At 31.2% G+C, this 17,257-nt stretch overlaps 1 protein-coding gene across 1 annotated transcript in view; it reads right to left on the bottom strand.

Moving 5' to 3' along the window:
- The window catches only part of ENPP1 (ectonucleotide pyrophosphatase/phosphodiesterase 1), a 110,420-nt gene that overhangs the window by 27,594 nt on the left and 65,569 nt on the right, over positions 1 to 17,257 (bottom strand). The window contains exons 8-16 of the mRNA XM_051997751.1: positions 14,361 to 14,480; positions 13,333 to 13,442; positions 9,094 to 9,159; positions 8,693 to 8,765; positions 5,632 to 5,740; positions 4,120 to 4,251; positions 3,597 to 3,628; positions 2,635 to 2,762; positions 1,130 to 1,199 (exon numbers count right to left, since the gene is read on the bottom strand). Coding sequence (XP_051853711.1) covers positions 1,130 to 1,199; positions 2,635 to 2,762; positions 3,597 to 3,628; positions 4,120 to 4,251; positions 5,632 to 5,740; positions 8,693 to 8,765; positions 9,094 to 9,159; positions 13,333 to 13,442; positions 14,361 to 14,480 — 840 coding nt within the window. The remainder of the gene's footprint in view (positions 1 to 1,129; positions 1,200 to 2,634; positions 2,763 to 3,596; positions 3,629 to 4,119; positions 4,252 to 5,631; positions 5,741 to 8,692; positions 8,766 to 9,093; positions 9,160 to 13,332; positions 13,443 to 14,360; positions 14,481 to 17,257) is intronic.

Raw genomic sequence — 17,257 nt, 5'->3', positions numbered from 1 at the left:
AAGTAAATATTTTTATTAGTAATGATACCTTATAATGATACGTTTAGTATAAATTACCCTATGATGTAGGCAGGGTATAACTATTATTATTGCCATTTAATAGATGGAGAAACTAAGATTCACAAAGCTTAAATGACTTGAAAGTTAAATGTTAATTAATTGAGCATGTACCAATCATAAAGATACAAAGATCAAAATAATTTCTGCTCTCAAGAGGACAATATGTATACTTACATTAGTATATGCAAAATATATACTAATAATTAAGGAATATTAATTAACTAATAATTGTAACATTAACATTATATTACTATTTTATATTAATATTATATTAATAAACTATCACTATTACTTTAAAAATTACTAAAAAAAAATTTGCATTAATAATATACTATGTCAAGCATACTTTGTTCCTCCTGGAGAGCTGGTTGTTAAACATTTACCAGCATATTTTTGGTGGTGATCATATGAGTAGAAAAAAGAGAGATAAAAGAAATGTGGAAGAAGAAATTACAATATTTAGCAAAATAGAGTTGGGGGAATAGGTAAGTGTTGAGTAAAAGTGAGATAGGGAGTTGAGGGCAATTCCTTAGATACAAATTTGGGTGATGGGAAGAATGGAGATGCCTTTCCAGAAATAGCAATAAATGCAAGTGGCATATCCAGAATAAGTACTTTACAAGTACATTAAGAAGCACTTTATAAATATCATTCATCTGATTGATCTTCACAACAATTTTGTAAGAGTAGTATTATTATTATCCCTATTTTTCCAAAAACAAAAAACTCAATGTAGAAGCTTATAAAAATTAAATGAAACCCCATGGTTCTAAAACTAATAAATGTATCAATCAGGATTTTAACATTTTTATAGAGGTATGCCTCACTGTAAGCATCTCCTGAAAAATCACATGTAAATCAATTTATAGCAAATCAAATCATTTCAAGTGTGTAAGGAACTTAATTTTAAAGGATTTTTTAAAATCCTTTTTGCAAAGAGAGAATTACTCTTTATTGTGTTTTGCAAGTTTGGATTTTCACATATCAAACTTTCTTAAACTGAGATATGTTTGTAGATATTCATCAAATAGTTTTCAAAAAGATAACAAAGTATAGTATTTTCACTTACTTGCATATTTGAGAATATATTATCTGAACCATGGAATCCAAATCCACAATATTTTCTCTCTGTTGGATTCCTAATTTTGACAGACACATTAATTAATATTGTATATTGACATATATTACTAGAATGGATTTTTTTACATTTATTGTGCCTGGAGTAGAGTTGCTGCTTAATATATGCTTTATTGGCTGATGAGCTAAAAGTAAGCACTTTTGGGGAAGACACAAGGCTGATTAGCTAGCTTTAAAAATATATTGTTCCAGTTTCATTTACCTTTTTTATATCATCTTATAAATTGAATAAGAGATATTGTTTTCTTTTGTTTTCCTGTCTCCCCCTTCTTTGCTCTCTTTCCCAAAAATTTTATGTGATATTAAAAGACAAGATACTCATCAAAATGTCATTACTTGACTCCTAGCTCATTATTTAAATTCAACCACTCTCTACTTGATGGTCATTACACAATTTGATGCTTTAAGTCTTGGTTTATCAATAGTGTTACTTATTGGTCCATAATTTTCATTGCGTGACCAGACACACAGAATCCTATTAAAATACTCTGAGGAAAGGTATAAAACAATTGGTACACTCCTTACCCTTATGAAGTTTACAACTCAGTAGCATTTGCTTTAAACCACTTGCAAACCAATATTTTAAGTAATAGGAATTAACAAAACACAAAAGGTCATTTAAATGTTAAGAAAAAATCAAATAAAGGATAAGATTGGTGAAGTTAAGCAAATAACAAGTCACTTTCATGTTTCCAAGGTTTCATTGCATTTTAAATTGACAGAACATCATTATAAATATCTTTATTTTGAATATCCTGCTAACATGTGATTACCTGGTTTCCCTACCTCTCCCTGTCTCTTCTTCATGTTGTTTTCTTTTCCTCAAACACATATTTTATAATAATTTTCTTTTAATAACAAGAGCCTCCATAAGTATCTTGAGTATACCTACTTTCATCAGTCCTGCTAATTGTAGTATACCTTTCTTTTTATTTCTATAGCCACAATCCTAATCTAGATCTTGTTACCTGACCAGCTTACTTCTAAATTCCTAACTTTTATTTTTCTCTATCCTGGGGTTCAAACTCTTCCTCAAAATACCTCTTTGGCAAAAACAGGGATAGTACTCATCTCATAAGGATATTGTGAGTATAAAATAAGATAAAATGGAAAGAGTTTTGCAAATCTTAAAGAAGTATATAAACAATAGTAATTTTAATGTCATTAAATTATTGTTATTATTACTCTCTATTACTAGTTGTATGACTCTGAGAAAATCATTTAACTTCTCCCAGACTCAGTTTTTTACCTTATAAAATGAAGTTAATAATAGCACCTACTTCTTGGGATCACTGTCCTCTAATTAAACAACATAATACACATAAAGCTTTTTATATAATTGAATGCACTTTCATTATAATTCTAATACAAACTATCCTCACATACTCTGCCACAAACACTTTTTATAACTTTATGTCCTTACTTCACAGGACTTACATTGCAAGTTGCCACTGAGGATCCAAGTAGAATGTCAAGGGCTCAATTCTATCATTCTTCGCAAAGTGTAAACGTTTAGGTAAAAATTGTTTCAAATAAGGTTTGAAGTGCTGATCTGGTTCCATGCACTAAAATCATAATTATAATTTAAAATAAGTAAAATCATTATCTTCATGCTTTCCAAGAAGTCCTCCATTAAAGTCTAATTTTATTTTTGCATTATGGCACAGAAGTTATCTTGAGTTCTTGAAGATTATGCCAGCAGAATAAAATGCTCTGAGATTCATCATAAAATATTAGAAAGCATATGAATATGAGTTTGAAAATATAATACAGATTTTTTGTCTGAGGACATATATAGAGAGGCTCAGAATCAAAAGTTTGGCATACAAATTCAAGAAGAGTATCCACTAAAGCATAAAGGGAATCATATCGGTGAAAGTATTATTTACACTAATGAAATCACAAGCTCTTGGGACACTGAAGTACAAAGCCTTCAAATGAGTAAGCTTACAATAAAATAACTTTGAAGATCACAATGAAAATGTTTCCTGCTAACAAATATTGTTTTGTTTTATTTTATTTTTGCCAACTTGACAATGAAATAGAACCATCTAAATAAAACAGAAACTATTTCTCAGGAGTTTTCTAAGCCAAATACCAAAGCTAGCTAAAATGTTCTAGATAAGACACATTGTTGTCACTAAATATTGTTTGTTCTGGCTATTGACTAATCAGTTTACAAATATTCTCTTCAATGAATGATAAAGTTAGGCAAGATAAGCCCTCACAGGCAAAAATTTTAAACTTACAATCCCACTATACAGTTTTTACATTCTTTACTTAAGATATAGTAGGATAAAGTTTAACATCCACCCCTTCAATGATTTTTATTTAAATTTACATATACATATTCAATGAAATTGAGAACATTTAGATTTTGCAAAGCAAATAATACTTACAGAAAGATTTCTGGCAACGTCTTCATAACTAACTGAAAGAATACCAGATAATTAGTAAGTGAGAATTTATTACATAACTAGAAACTAAAACAAGACTGTAAGAATAATAATAATAATGACAAAGGAATTCAATCAAAAGTATTGTGTTAAATATTTAAGGTTTCAAATATTTATTTGTGAAGTTATCATGCATTACACATATACTCTATACTCCCTGATATGTTTTCACAATAAGTTCAAAATAAATGTGACCTGAATATAAAAGGTCACACAACAAGACTAAAATTTAGCAAGTCAGCGTAGAGGGCTTAAAAAAACATGGCTATACTTTTCCCTGCCAGTAGAATTTCAAAAAATGCTTGAATTGCAGAAGATTCAGGTTGCTAATCTAAAGATCAAAAGGAAAGTAACATCCTTATCTATCTGATCTCCTTTCTTCTTCCCGGTCAATATTGACTAAATTTGACTTATAATTACAATTCTGAATATAATCATTCATTTTCTGATAAGTTGAAATACTTACAAGTCTGATAATTATCTGGAACATCAAAAATTCTAAATCGAGCTGCAGGACCATAAAATACTTTGACATTTTTAACATCCCCCAGATACTTGTTCAGATAGACATATTTTTTACAGCTACCTTGTTCCATTCCTAAGGAGAAAAAAAAAAGCATTAAAAAAAAAAAACAGCTAGGAGGAAGGAAGAGAGGAAGGGAAAGAGGAAAGGAAGGAGAAAGGGAGGGAGGGAGGGATAGGAGTGAAGAAGGGAAGGAGAGAGAAAAACCTTTATTAGGCAGAATGAACTCTCTCTTAAGAATTCCATAAGTCATTGACAGTTCCAAAGGACTCATGTTAAAAAAAAAAAAATGCAATCAACCTCTAGATAAAGAATGGATAGCCTCTGAGTACATATTTAAGCATATTTTTCCCTCTTTTTAAAAAAATTTGTCTTGCTTCCCTCCCCCCCCACAATATGACTAATGTAATAAATTACTTTTTCTTGCTTTCCCAATGGGTGTGAGAAGAAAGGAATGCAGGGAGGGAGAGAATTTGGAACTGAAGATAAAAATAAAAAATTGAAAAGAATTTCATTTGGCAAGTTTAGCATTCCAACCATGTGGTATATTTTGTGCTTTCATTCTATAGAGAATAGAAAAGAAGCATGAAACATGTTCTCCGTCCACCTTTGAGAACATTAGTTTCTATCAATCACTATTATCTGACCTTGTTATACTATCTGTGTCTTCCTCTAATACTCATTAATATTTATTTTTTGAAACATTTTGATTGCTGATTTGTTTTTTTTAATACTTATCCTTATTCAAATACTATCAAATTAGTTTTGTGTGTTGAGAATAGCATCATTTCAGCTTTATAGATAGAAAACAAAACCAAGTAGTTTGGGGAAGTTCATCTAGAGAATTAATAATAAAACCAATCTCTCCTTGGACTTTTTATTGTTTTATGGTTTTTTACCATCATTATTTTATTGTCCAAAAAAATAATTTCTATTTCACAGAAGTTATTTTCAATACCCTATCTGTACACTTCTGTCACTTTCCCAACATTATATCATTAACATAGTAAACAGCAGTTCACAATCAAAAAAGAAACAATATTTTAGGAGTTGAAATATGCTAAGGTCAGGACTGATAATAGTCTACCTCATATCTGCTTCAACAAAAGAGAGATAGAAAAGTTTCATGAAAGTAGCATGGCTTAGAACACCAAACTATATAATTTTTTGGGGGGAGAGCTTTTAAATCTTCTTATAATGACTTAGATGAATGGTTGCCTCCATCCTAAATGAACCAATAATTACTCAACCCTTTACTTCACTTTGGCAGTTCAGTTTTAAATTTTCCTCTAATTTGGCCATCACATCATATTTTCCCTAAGTATTATTATGAGATCCCAGAATAAGAAGGAAACTACATGAAATGAATTGTGAAATGTAAGGGAAGTCAGAATCAATGTAACTAATCTCTTGACATCTCTAATATCAAGTTTAACTGATATGGATTTAAATTACCATGATCTGACACAAGAATAAGATTTATGCATCTGTGTAAATTCATTGCTTTAAGACCATCCATCAACATGCCAACAATGTTGTCAACTTTCTGTAATGCCTTGATAACCTAGGAAAGAGAAGAAATGGTAATGCAACAGATTTATGGTTGAAATTTTTACCAAATATTTCCTTTTCTATAAATGTATATTTTTAAAGAAGAACACATTGAAGTGTATATCTATATGATATAGAATATTCATTTGAGGTTCAAGAGTCAGGGGCGTCATTGAAACCAGGAAACAATAATTGAGTAACAGGCAGGAAATCACAGTTTACTAACACTGAAATGGCCTAGTCAAGACTTTGAGACTACCATAACCAATCTGATAAGTCCTTCTTCCTAAGATCTCTACTTGGCAAATACTCATAGAATATCTCTGCTTCACACTACATTTCAACTCAGATTAATGAGTTTAACAAAACTGACCATGGTATTAATCTAATAGTTAAATGATGCATTGCAACTGATTTTGGATTATGTGTCTACTCAATTTATCTGTGCAACACCAATAATTTTCTTAAGCATAGAAACCATTAAGTCCTAGAAAACAAAAGAACATTAATACAAGAACATTAACTGACATTTCTCTTTTTCAACTCTCCACACAGAAAAAAAAAAAAAACCCATCCATATTCATATTCAGTTTTATACTAGGTAATATATCCTATCATCTTAATCTTTAACTTCATTCATTCTACCATTATAGAAGCAAGCTATGCCAGTTTCTATCAATATGATATGACCTCTCATTCATTCAAAGACACACTAGCAACATAAGTTAACATTTTGTTAAAACGACACAAATCAAGTTTAAATTTTTCTGAGAATTTAAATTATCTTATTGCTTACAAACAAAATTGAATTTGAGAGTTAAGTTCAAACATGGATGAGCCAAGATCCCTAAAGTTGGTAAAAATAAAGTAGGAAAATAGATTCTCTGAAAGAGAGAAAGAAACTGATTTCTGCAATATTTATAAGCAATAGAGGTGATGGGGTCTGGTCCAGTGGCAAGGATATAGAGCTTGAGAATCAGCACACATGATTTCACATGATGGTTCAGTCACTTACTACCTAACCTAGGTAAACTTGTTAAATCACTAACTTATGTGAGTCCCAATATCCCAGTTTTGAAAATTGAAGGTTTGAATCAGTGGACTAGATGATCTATCAGCTCTAGACTTCCAATTTTGATCATAGGCTTTCAATCACTAAGAGAAAGAAATAACTTAAAAAAAAATAATCTATAGATCATTTATATTGGAATGTGAAATATTTTTAGATTTTATTTAATTATTTAAATGATGGGTTTTTCCAAAGTATTGCAAGGAGTGAGAACATCAAAGACAATAAAAGCATAACTACCCACAGAGTCTCATAGCCCTTCTGGAAAATTAAGAATATCACTGCTCAAGCTCAGTCTAAATATTTGACTGAACAAAACAGGATAATAAGATCTAGTAGATCTAGTAGAGGCCTTAGAAGTCAGCTAATCTTCACTTTCCATGTGAGATGGAGAAACATGAACTCTCAACATTAAATAGCTAATAAGCAGTAGGTTAAAATTTGAACCCAAGTCTTCTGACTCAAAATTCAAGACTCTTTCTACTATGCTTCATTGCCTTTATATGTCATAAAAACAACCAATAACTCTTTTTATAAGACAAAATCTATTTGGCTCTCCTTATGTAAGCAAATTGATTGGCTATTCAATGAAACCATCATCTGATCATAGTTTTCCCTAAAAATTATTTGTGTTGTGCTATCATATGCATATAAATTTATTTAAAACTTGCCGTCTAACTCAGATCTTACCTGCCTATCTGGGAAGAGAAGAGACATATAAAAGTCAGAAGCAAGCAAGCTAAGAAATAATTAAATATATTTAAAAGAAGTAGCACTTAACTCTCTTTTTGTTATAGTTCCTTGCTGGCTTTCCAAGTGAAGAGTGATAACCGATTCAAGAGTACTTAAGAACCTTTGGCATTTATAAAAAGAATGACAGGTTACACAGAGATTTTTGCAATATATGGTATAGAAGTGATATAGAAGCAGCATTTTCCTCAATTACTGTTTAATAGGCTATAATCATCTTCCAAGTGTCTAGTTGTTAAAATAAATGCTGCTAAGATTTAGGGGCAACTTTTGCCCTAATTCCCAATCTGCCAAATCTTCATAAAATTCTGATGATTAAGGAAGTCTTAAAGAAATAGAAAACTATCTAAAGAAAGTAATAAAGAGCTTCCTCACTCATTATCCTCCTCCTCCTCCTATGAGATCAACAGATCTGGCCCTTTGTCAGTCTGCTGGACCTGGAGTCAAGGAAAGTTTAAGTTCAAACCTTACCTTGACATTTACTAGTTCTGTAATCCTGGACAAGTGAAAGGTCTCTATGTCTATTTCTTTATGTGTACAAAGAAGAGAATAATATCCAAAACCCAGGGTTACTGTGATGATATAATGATGTAACATATGTATAGTGCTTTGCAAATCTGAAAGTGCCATATAAATGTTGATAATCATCATCATCATCATCATCATCACCACCATCACCATTGTTACAAATCCTTGCCTGATAAGAATTTAGTTTAAAAATTGACACTGGGGCAGCTAGATAGTGTAGTAGATAAAGTACCAGCCCTCAAGTCAGAAGAACCTGAGTTCAAAAATGGTCTCAGAGACTTAATGCTTCCTTAATGCTATGTGACCCTAGGCAAGTCACTTAATTTCAATAGAAAAAGAAGAAGAAGAAGAATGATAGTAGTGATCCTGGGCCTTGTTGATTACGTTTTTGAATTGATATCAATTTTAAGAAGCAAACTAGGAAATAAGGAAACTATATATGTAGTTACCTGAATATTGTTTCTCTAAGAAGTTCAAAGTCTTGGTTCAATACAATTTCTCTCATCCTTCATTCGCTCTCTCCCCTGAAGTCCTACAGACCATCAAGAACCTGCCTAAACTCTTGGTTCAGTTAGCACTTAACTTGTTCTACAAAGTCATCAATGAAAACATACTTACCTCACTGCTGACGGGTCCATGTGAATGACCTGAAGAATCTGGTTCTTCTAAATACAGAGTGTAAAAGTGTGGTCTAAATCAAACAGTATCAAAATGTAATATTTTATGAACACATTGAAACATAAAATACAAAAGATTAATTCAACAATAGATATTACATAATCCATTTCACATCACAGAGATAATAGACTGTTGAGAAAGAAATTATATATTTGATGCCTTGAAAATATTTGAAATGATTAGCCCAATAGATTAGTCAAGGCTATATTAACAAGTAAAATAAATCAATTAAGATTATTAAAAAGTTATTTTTAAATTGAAAATACATATATATTTACATAGCTAACTTCTCTAAGACAAGACAAGAGAAAATATAAAATATAAATTCTGCAACTACATACCTTTTATCTTTAGGAAGCTTTAGCCACTGAAGAATTGCCAAAACTCTTTCTTCAAATGGGATAGAACTTTAAAAGGGGGAGGGGGAGGGAAGAATGAGTGTTTTTGAAGATAAATCAAAAGAAAAATATCTATGACAAGGGCTACTATAAGTCAATCAATCGACAAAGAAATATTTATTACACAACTGCTATGTGCCAGACACTAGGTTGAATGCTGGATGTTCTTTCTGAAAGGTAGCAGAGAAAAGGCACCAAATGCTTAGTTTAAAAACCAAGCTTTCTTTGATAAGTAATAATAATTTTTAAAGCTAATATTCATTTAACACCTAATATGTGCCAGGCACTTTACTACCACATTATAAATATTATCTCATTTGAGCCTTAAACAATCCTGAGAGGTAAATGTTATACTTCAAAGAAATCAACTATTTTGATATTGTAGAAGACAGGTAGTTTTTCCCTATACTATATACTCCATTTGAACCTAAATATTCATATTACTATTTATCTAGAAATAACTTTTGGGGGGTCTGGATCTGTGATTTTTATCTAATGTAGATTGGTAACTCATTTGTAAGAAAAGTAAGAGATTAAATGACATTGAGAAGTTAGATGACTTGTCCACTGTCCCCCAGATTATATGTGTAAAGGACAAGATTTGAATCCTTTCTCCAAGGCTGAATATTTAGCCATTGGGCCAAACCGCCTCCAGTTATACTCTAGAAACAGCTTTATGCATTGAAAAAGTCCAAGAATTCCATAAAACACACATCACTATTGTTTTGCCACAGAAATATTCTCTTGATGATATTCATCAGAATAAGGGAAGAGATAATTCATGAGCAGTAAAGCCAAGAAAAAAACTCTTGCATGCACTAGAAAGAATACTAGTAGAGCAACAGAGAAGCATTTTAACTATTTATTTCTAAATTAGGAATTCATTGAATGTCTTTCTTTTCCCAAACAATTTATTTAGTAATTAGACAGTAATTCATTTTATAGCGTGTATTTTCTAGAAAACAATGAACAAGTTTATTTTAAAGTTCTCAAAGTTGAATGAATTTTCTGAAACAGTTTTTTAAAAAGACTTAAATAAACTAATATCTAGATACCTGGGCTTTTGTCCTAATTACTTTACCTGCTACCTGTGGGAGTAAGGACAAGTGTGTTTAACCACAAGTTATTTTGAAATGGACCTCACTTCTAAAACTCTTATTTCCTAAATGATAAGATAATGTTCCATTTATATTTTGTGAGTTGATCTCATGATCTCTCTCTCTGTTTTTCTGTCTGCCTGTCTATTTGTCTCTCTCATGGTTCCTTTTTTTGTTTCATGGATGCTTTAGCAGTCTGCCAAAACCTATAGACCCTTTTTCAGAAGAATATTTTAAATGTATATAATAAAAATGTGTAATTATAAAGGAAACTATATTTTAAAATAAAATTATCAAAATATCTTTAAAATGAACAGATCCTGGTTTAGAACTCTTGCCAGATCAAAAATCTAAATGTCAGAAGCAAACTTCTATAATACGATTCTCACACTTAATAGCAGTGGTTTAAAAATGATTATCAGGCAGTTGTCTTTATTATTTAACTTTTTGTTCAAACAATAGCAACAAATTCCAGAATGAGGTTCTTACCAAACTTCCTGACAGCAAATTTGGCTAATTTTCAAATTTTTTTAAAATTTTAATTCATAAAACATGTATTTATTAATTGCCTCCTTTAGCTTAGGCTTGGAGAAAACAAAAAAGTGTCCTGCCCTCCAGCAACTAACAATTTTATCCTACTAGCAAACCTACATGCTACAACAGCAATAGTCTAAAGCAACAGGGTTGTGGGGAAGAGAACAGGGAAAAAAGACACATAAGTGAATATGATCTTTTAAAATGGTATGTTATAAAAACAAAAGAAAAACCTATGTAAAATTCTGCAGTCATTTTAGGGATAAGAGATGATTTTCAGATCAATAGATCAGAAAAAACTATAAAAAAGCAGAGGCAGAACTTAAGCTGGAACAGGTAGGTGATACAGTAGATAGAATGCTAGGCTTGAAATAAGGGAGATTCATATTCCTAAATTCAAATCTGGACTCAGATATTTACTGGCTATGTGGCCTCAGAGAAGTCACTTAACCCTGGTTGCTTCAGTTTTTCACCAATAAAATGAAATGGAGAAGGAAAAGACAAACTACTTCATTATCTTTGTCAAGAAAAGCAAGTGGGGTTATGAAGAATTGGACATGACTGAAAAATGACTGAACAACAAGATGAAGACTCTAAACTGGCCTATGAAGTCAAAGATTTTAATAAATAAAGATGTAGAAGGAATGCATTCATTAGATGATGATAGACTCAAAGCTAAAAGAAATCTCAGAGGCTGTTTAGTACAATTCCTTCACTTTATAGTCAAGTGAGCTAAAGCCCAGAGAGATTAAAACACTTGCTCAAAATCACAAAGATAGTGTCAGGAAATCTGGGATTAGGATTAAGATTGAATCTAGGTCTTCTGACTCCACAGTAGACCACCTTAACAAATATAGAAATCAAGAAAGAGAAGAATGGCATTAGATCAGTTGGCTGAAACATAAAGTACAAAAAGCAGAGGAGTGAGGAATGCAGCTGGAAAGGTAAGTTGGAAAAAGAACTTTAAAAACCTGTCTAAAACATTTACATTTTATTCCATATATAATGGGGAATAAGAGAAGATTCATTGTTAAACTTTTTCATGAAAAAGATCATTTGGACAGATAAACAATCATTTATTAAAAAGGAGACACCTGAAACAGGAAGACCAGTTAGGATATTGACATAATATCCCAGGTGAGAAATAATGAGTAGTAGTATTATGAATGAAAAGAAAGTCATGGCTGGAATAAGGACTTGAACACAAAGGAGAAGGTCAATATTATAAACAATCAGATTTTTTTTAAATCTGCAATGCAGTGGCAAGGAATCCTTTTCACATTAATTTATAAGGGAACCAGTTAGCTTGAAATGATGACTTCCTCCAGGAGCATCCAGAAGTAGGTCATAGTCAAAACATATGTTGGAGATGACCCAGGGTTGGAAATTTTTGAGATGGAAGAGAAATGCCTTGGGGATTTAAGAAGGGAAAACAGTGAGTTATTGAAATGCTTTTTTTTTAAGGGTACAAAACTAAGAACAGAATGCATGACAGATTCAGAAAACCAGAAAGTATCGAGGGCATTAGAGCAAAGAAATGAAAAAAAGAATTTGATCAGAAAAAGGAACTTCAAAATTCAGGAAGCTGGAGGTTGATTCTGAGGAATTTTGAAGTCTAACTATGACTACTCCCCTTAGTTACTGAAAAAATGGAAATAGAGATCAAGGAAGTTGAGGGTGAGGTATTTACTGTGAGGCCAGGGTAAACACTAGCATACTTCTCCAGACACCTTCTTTTTCCTAAGAAATGATCTCCATATCCCCAGAAGAGGAAATTCATACTTTATTTCTTATTTTTTGGTATTTTATATTCTTTTATCCATACCCAAAGATTTCAGCATGGGATGATTTTAATAGGATATCATACCTATCAAAGCTTCTCAGAGTCTATAATTAGAAGGTAAAAAATATATATATATATATATATGCATTCATGTCCTGTCACCATTTATATTTTCCTCAAGATAGATTTCCTATTTTCTTAACTCTCTGCCATCCTCTCAAACTGAAATGTTAGAATTTAAGGCTCTATATACAAGGGTATAAAATATCATGGCATAATGTGATCTTCCATGTGCTCCTAATAACAACTCACAATTATATAACTTTTTTAAGTTTGTAAAGGTTTTTCCTTGAAATAATTTCATACAGTAGGTAATGTTGGTATTATTATATCCTTTCACTTATGGGAAAATTGAGCCTCAGAGAGATTATGAGATTGTGTCCATGATCACACAAATAATAAGTTCAGAATTTGAACTCAAGTCTCATGACTATAAGTCCAGTACTCTTTTCATTATATTGTGCTGAGAAATAATATTGAGTAGTAGATAGGGGACTAGATCTGAAGTTAGGAACTACTGGGTTCAAATCCTGTTCTAGACATTTTATGGCTATGGGACCCTGGCTAGGTCAATTAACCAATGATTCATTTTCTTCAGCTGTGCAATGTGGGAGCTTGACTAGATGGGCTATAAATTGTCTTCTAATTCTAAATATACCATCCTTTGACCTTAACCCAAAAAAAAAAAAAAAATCCATGCAAACGTACCCATTATATAGTTGATAAATATCTGGGAAAATTCCATTAATCTCCACATCTGATCCAGGCCAAAAAAAGGTGCCAGATTTAAGACCTTGATACTTAGTTGTAAGCCAGATCTAAGGAGATAATTAAGAAGAACCAGGAAAGTTTTTAAGCATGAAACAGGAAATTTCATCATCATCAATAAACTAACCTATTAGGCATGATGTTTTATTTTTTAAATGTAACAAGTTCCATCTACTGGAAAATGTTACTTACTGAAGGGACTGTGTTTTTCTTCGAATAAGAGCAATTAAAATAATTGGGGAATAAAAAAAAAACTTCAGGGGCAGCTAGGTGGCCAGTGGACAGAGCACCAGCCCTGAAGTCAGGAGGACCTGAGCTCATATATGGTCTCAGACACTTAACACTTCCTAGCTGTGTGAACCTGGACAAGTCACTTAACCCCAATTTCCTCAATAACCAAAAAAAAAAATTTCAAAAATCTCATAAATGAATTCTGAAAAATCTAGAATTATATACTCAATATTTTTTCCTAGTAAGAAATATATTATTTTCAGAAAGTTACATATTCCTTGAACTTCCTGCTTAACTTATTCCTTGGCTTTAGCAATATCATAGTACAGATTTCTTTGGGAATACAAAACTACCTGAATAAAACCTTTATAATTGCTATGACAAGATTTTTTAAAAAATTTTATACATAGAAAGAATAGCACATTTCAATTGCTTTTAAAAGATGCCCCTAAATTTTTACGGCATCCATCCTATGATGGGTCAATTAACCTTGCATAGAGAAAAACTGTTCCCCAGCCCAGTCTCATAGATAGTGTTGCCATGAGGAGGAATTAGGCCAGCATAACCAAACACCATCAAGTGTAATCCAACCATTCCAGAAAACCCTTTTGAAACATCATCTTCATTTTCACCAGGAAATGGGTTGTTTAAACTCCAGGGGATCTGACATTCGACTCTAAGTGAAACAAGTAAGGGAAGTAAAGAAATGTTTTCAGAAGATTAAACAAAGGACTCACAGGTTCTCCTTTATACCACTCTGGGTTGAATTTCTCTTTATTTTTAAGTGCAAAAGAAGCATTCATTTTTGGGTCATACATTTTGTTGTCAATGATTCCATGAGATTCAGGATACAAACCCTAAAAAGAAGATTTAAACCAATACAAATATAATAAATATTTCATATATTTCCATCACCGCAGTAAAAACCAAAAATTAAAACTTAACTAAAATAAAATTATCAACATGGTCTGAGTAACCAGGCACTAATTGTACTACTCAGTAAGGGAGATATTTTTGGTACAGTAGTTCTGCAGTCAGAGGACCTGGATACAAACCTGTCTTTAACACTGATCTGAACCTCAGTTTTCTCATCTGTAAAACAAGTAAGCTTTTTACATTTAGATATTTATTTCTATGAACCATAATAACAAAAGCACAAGTTTTGACAAAACAAAACTTCCTTCAACATATTATTAGATATTTGTGACTGTAAATAGGCTGTAAAAAGAACTCAAAAATGAAGGGCAGAAATCAGATTGAAAAATACAAAATTTAGAGAAGTTATTTCATATTGCAATGGGATGCATTCCCAATAAAATCTATTTTGCATAGTTAGTAAAATAAGCAATTTGATTGATGTGCAAAAAGACCTTCACAAAACTGGGGCAAAAGAAATTCTCAAGCTTTGGACTAAAGTTGTGCTGAAATTCAGTTTCTCCTTGAATCCAATTAAGAAAGAAAACTTTGCGACAATTCATGTCAGGGAAAAAATCATTTGCTAATTCATAAAGCAACAAAAACCAGAGGAAAACATGAATTTGGGGGTATAAAGTTGGTCAAAGGAAGTAGGCTAATGAATGAAACTAATCTTTGTGATTTCTATCTACTTTTTGGTTAAGAATCACCCTACTTTGCAATAGCTCTAAAAGATACCTCCATTTTCTTCCAATTTTTTTTTTTTGTGATGTGACATTTTATATTTAAATAATAATGTGGAAATTTTATTGTATGCTGTGAAAGACGCAGGTTTAAACCTATTTTTTTCTTAAACTACTTTCTAAATTTTCCCATAATTTCTTAATAAAAAAGAAATTTGTGTTTATTTAGTTTATGTTCTTGAGATTATCAAACACTGAGAAAATATTTTATTTTTTTCTGTCTTGCTATTTTGTTTATTTTACTACTTTATCAAATAATAAAAATCTTATCAAATCTTATCAAATAATAAAATCTGTCCAAAATTTTATAATAAAATCTGTCCAAAAGAACTATTTTGTTCCATTCCTGCTTGCTTTCCCCTTGAGATTCTAGACTTTCTGTTCTGTTCAAATGAATATTGTTTTTAATTTAACTCTATAAAACTATCCTTTCATAGTTTTCTTGGTGTAACACTAAATTTATAATTTTATGTGGGCAATGTAACCATTATTTTTATATTCATATGACCAAACTATTAGCAATTACTATGCAATCAATAATTTTAAGTCATCCTTTATATATGGAATGTTTTTAGTTGAATTTCTATAAGCCTTGAGTTAATCTTAGTAGGTCATCTCCTACATAATTTATGAATTTTGAAATTACAAGGGGAATATCTTTCATTTTTGAGTTTCAATTAAATAAAATCAAAAAGATTTTGCACAAACAAAATCAACATAGCAAAGTTAAAAAGGGAAAATATCAATTAGATTTAAAAAATCTTCACATGAAAAATTTCTGATAAATCCTGGATATCCAAAATATATTGCCAATTAACAAAAAATATATGACCAATATTACCATTAATAAATGGTAAAAGACAGAAATAGTTGATTGTGAAGAGACTTTGGGAAAACCCACACTAATACAATTTGGTGAAGCTGTGAATTGATTTAAATATTCTAGAAAATAATTTTGTTGGCACATACAAAAAATAACTACAATGTTCAGACAACTTCTAGAAAACAGAGATGCCATTACTAAGCAATATTCCCTAAGTAGAATAAAGAAAAAATGAAAGGTTCTAAAAATTCCCAGAAGCATTGGAGAGGAGGGAGGCCATCAAAGCACTGGAAATAAAATGCCCATTGACTGTTTGACTATTGAATATTTATGCAAAATATGGTATGTGATGACCATATAATATTAATTGCAGTATATGAAACAACAATTATGAAGTATTCTGACAAAAAAGGGAAAATTGCTAGAACTGATGCAGAGTAAAGTAAGTAAAACCAGGAGAACACATTGCACAGTGATTTTATCAGTGTAAATGTGAAGACCAAAATAACCAGCACAATAAGAAAATATTTTAGTTATAATGTCCTTTCTTAGCCCAGTAGAAGAAATGAGAGAAAAAATGATCACCTCCTTTTCCTGAGGACATGAGGCATTATGGGTATGGAATATTACATATACTTTTAAAGTTCATTAATTTACTTAATTTTATTTTCACTAGCTAGAGAAGAATATTCAGAATATATAGGAGAAGAAAGATATTCAGGTATTCAGAAATACTTTGATGTGAAAACAAAGGGCATCGATAAAACTTTTTTTTAAAGATTAATTTACTACATATTGAGAAATTTAATTTTTTAAATCTAAAAACTCTGAATTAAGTCTTACATTGTACAGAGGTCAGCCAAGATGGTATAGAAGAAACAAATGTTACACCTAAGCTTTCCCCCAACAATTATTCCACAAAGATCTAGAAAATGCAATAGTCCAAGCCTTAACCAGGAAAACCTAGAGAAATTACATAGAATCACTTTTTCAGCCCAGGTCACAATAGGAAGACAAATATAGAAGTCTATGGACACTGAGGAAGAAAAATATCAAGGAGAGTGCTGTGTTGGAAATGAACTAGAACTTGCCACTGGTTATATAAGGTCCAATATCCAGCACAGAAAGTATGATATTATACACAGATCAGGAA

The sequence above is a fragment of the Antechinus flavipes genome, chromosome 4, assembly GCF_016432865.1.
Source record: "Antechinus flavipes isolate AdamAnt ecotype Samford, QLD, Australia chromosome 4, AdamAnt_v2, whole genome shotgun sequence".
Classification (NCBI taxonomy): Eukaryota; Metazoa; Chordata; class Mammalia; order Dasyuromorphia; family Dasyuridae; genus Antechinus; species Antechinus flavipes.
Note: the sequence above shows the minus strand (reverse complement) of the source record. Positions and strands in the feature narration are given on the sequence as shown.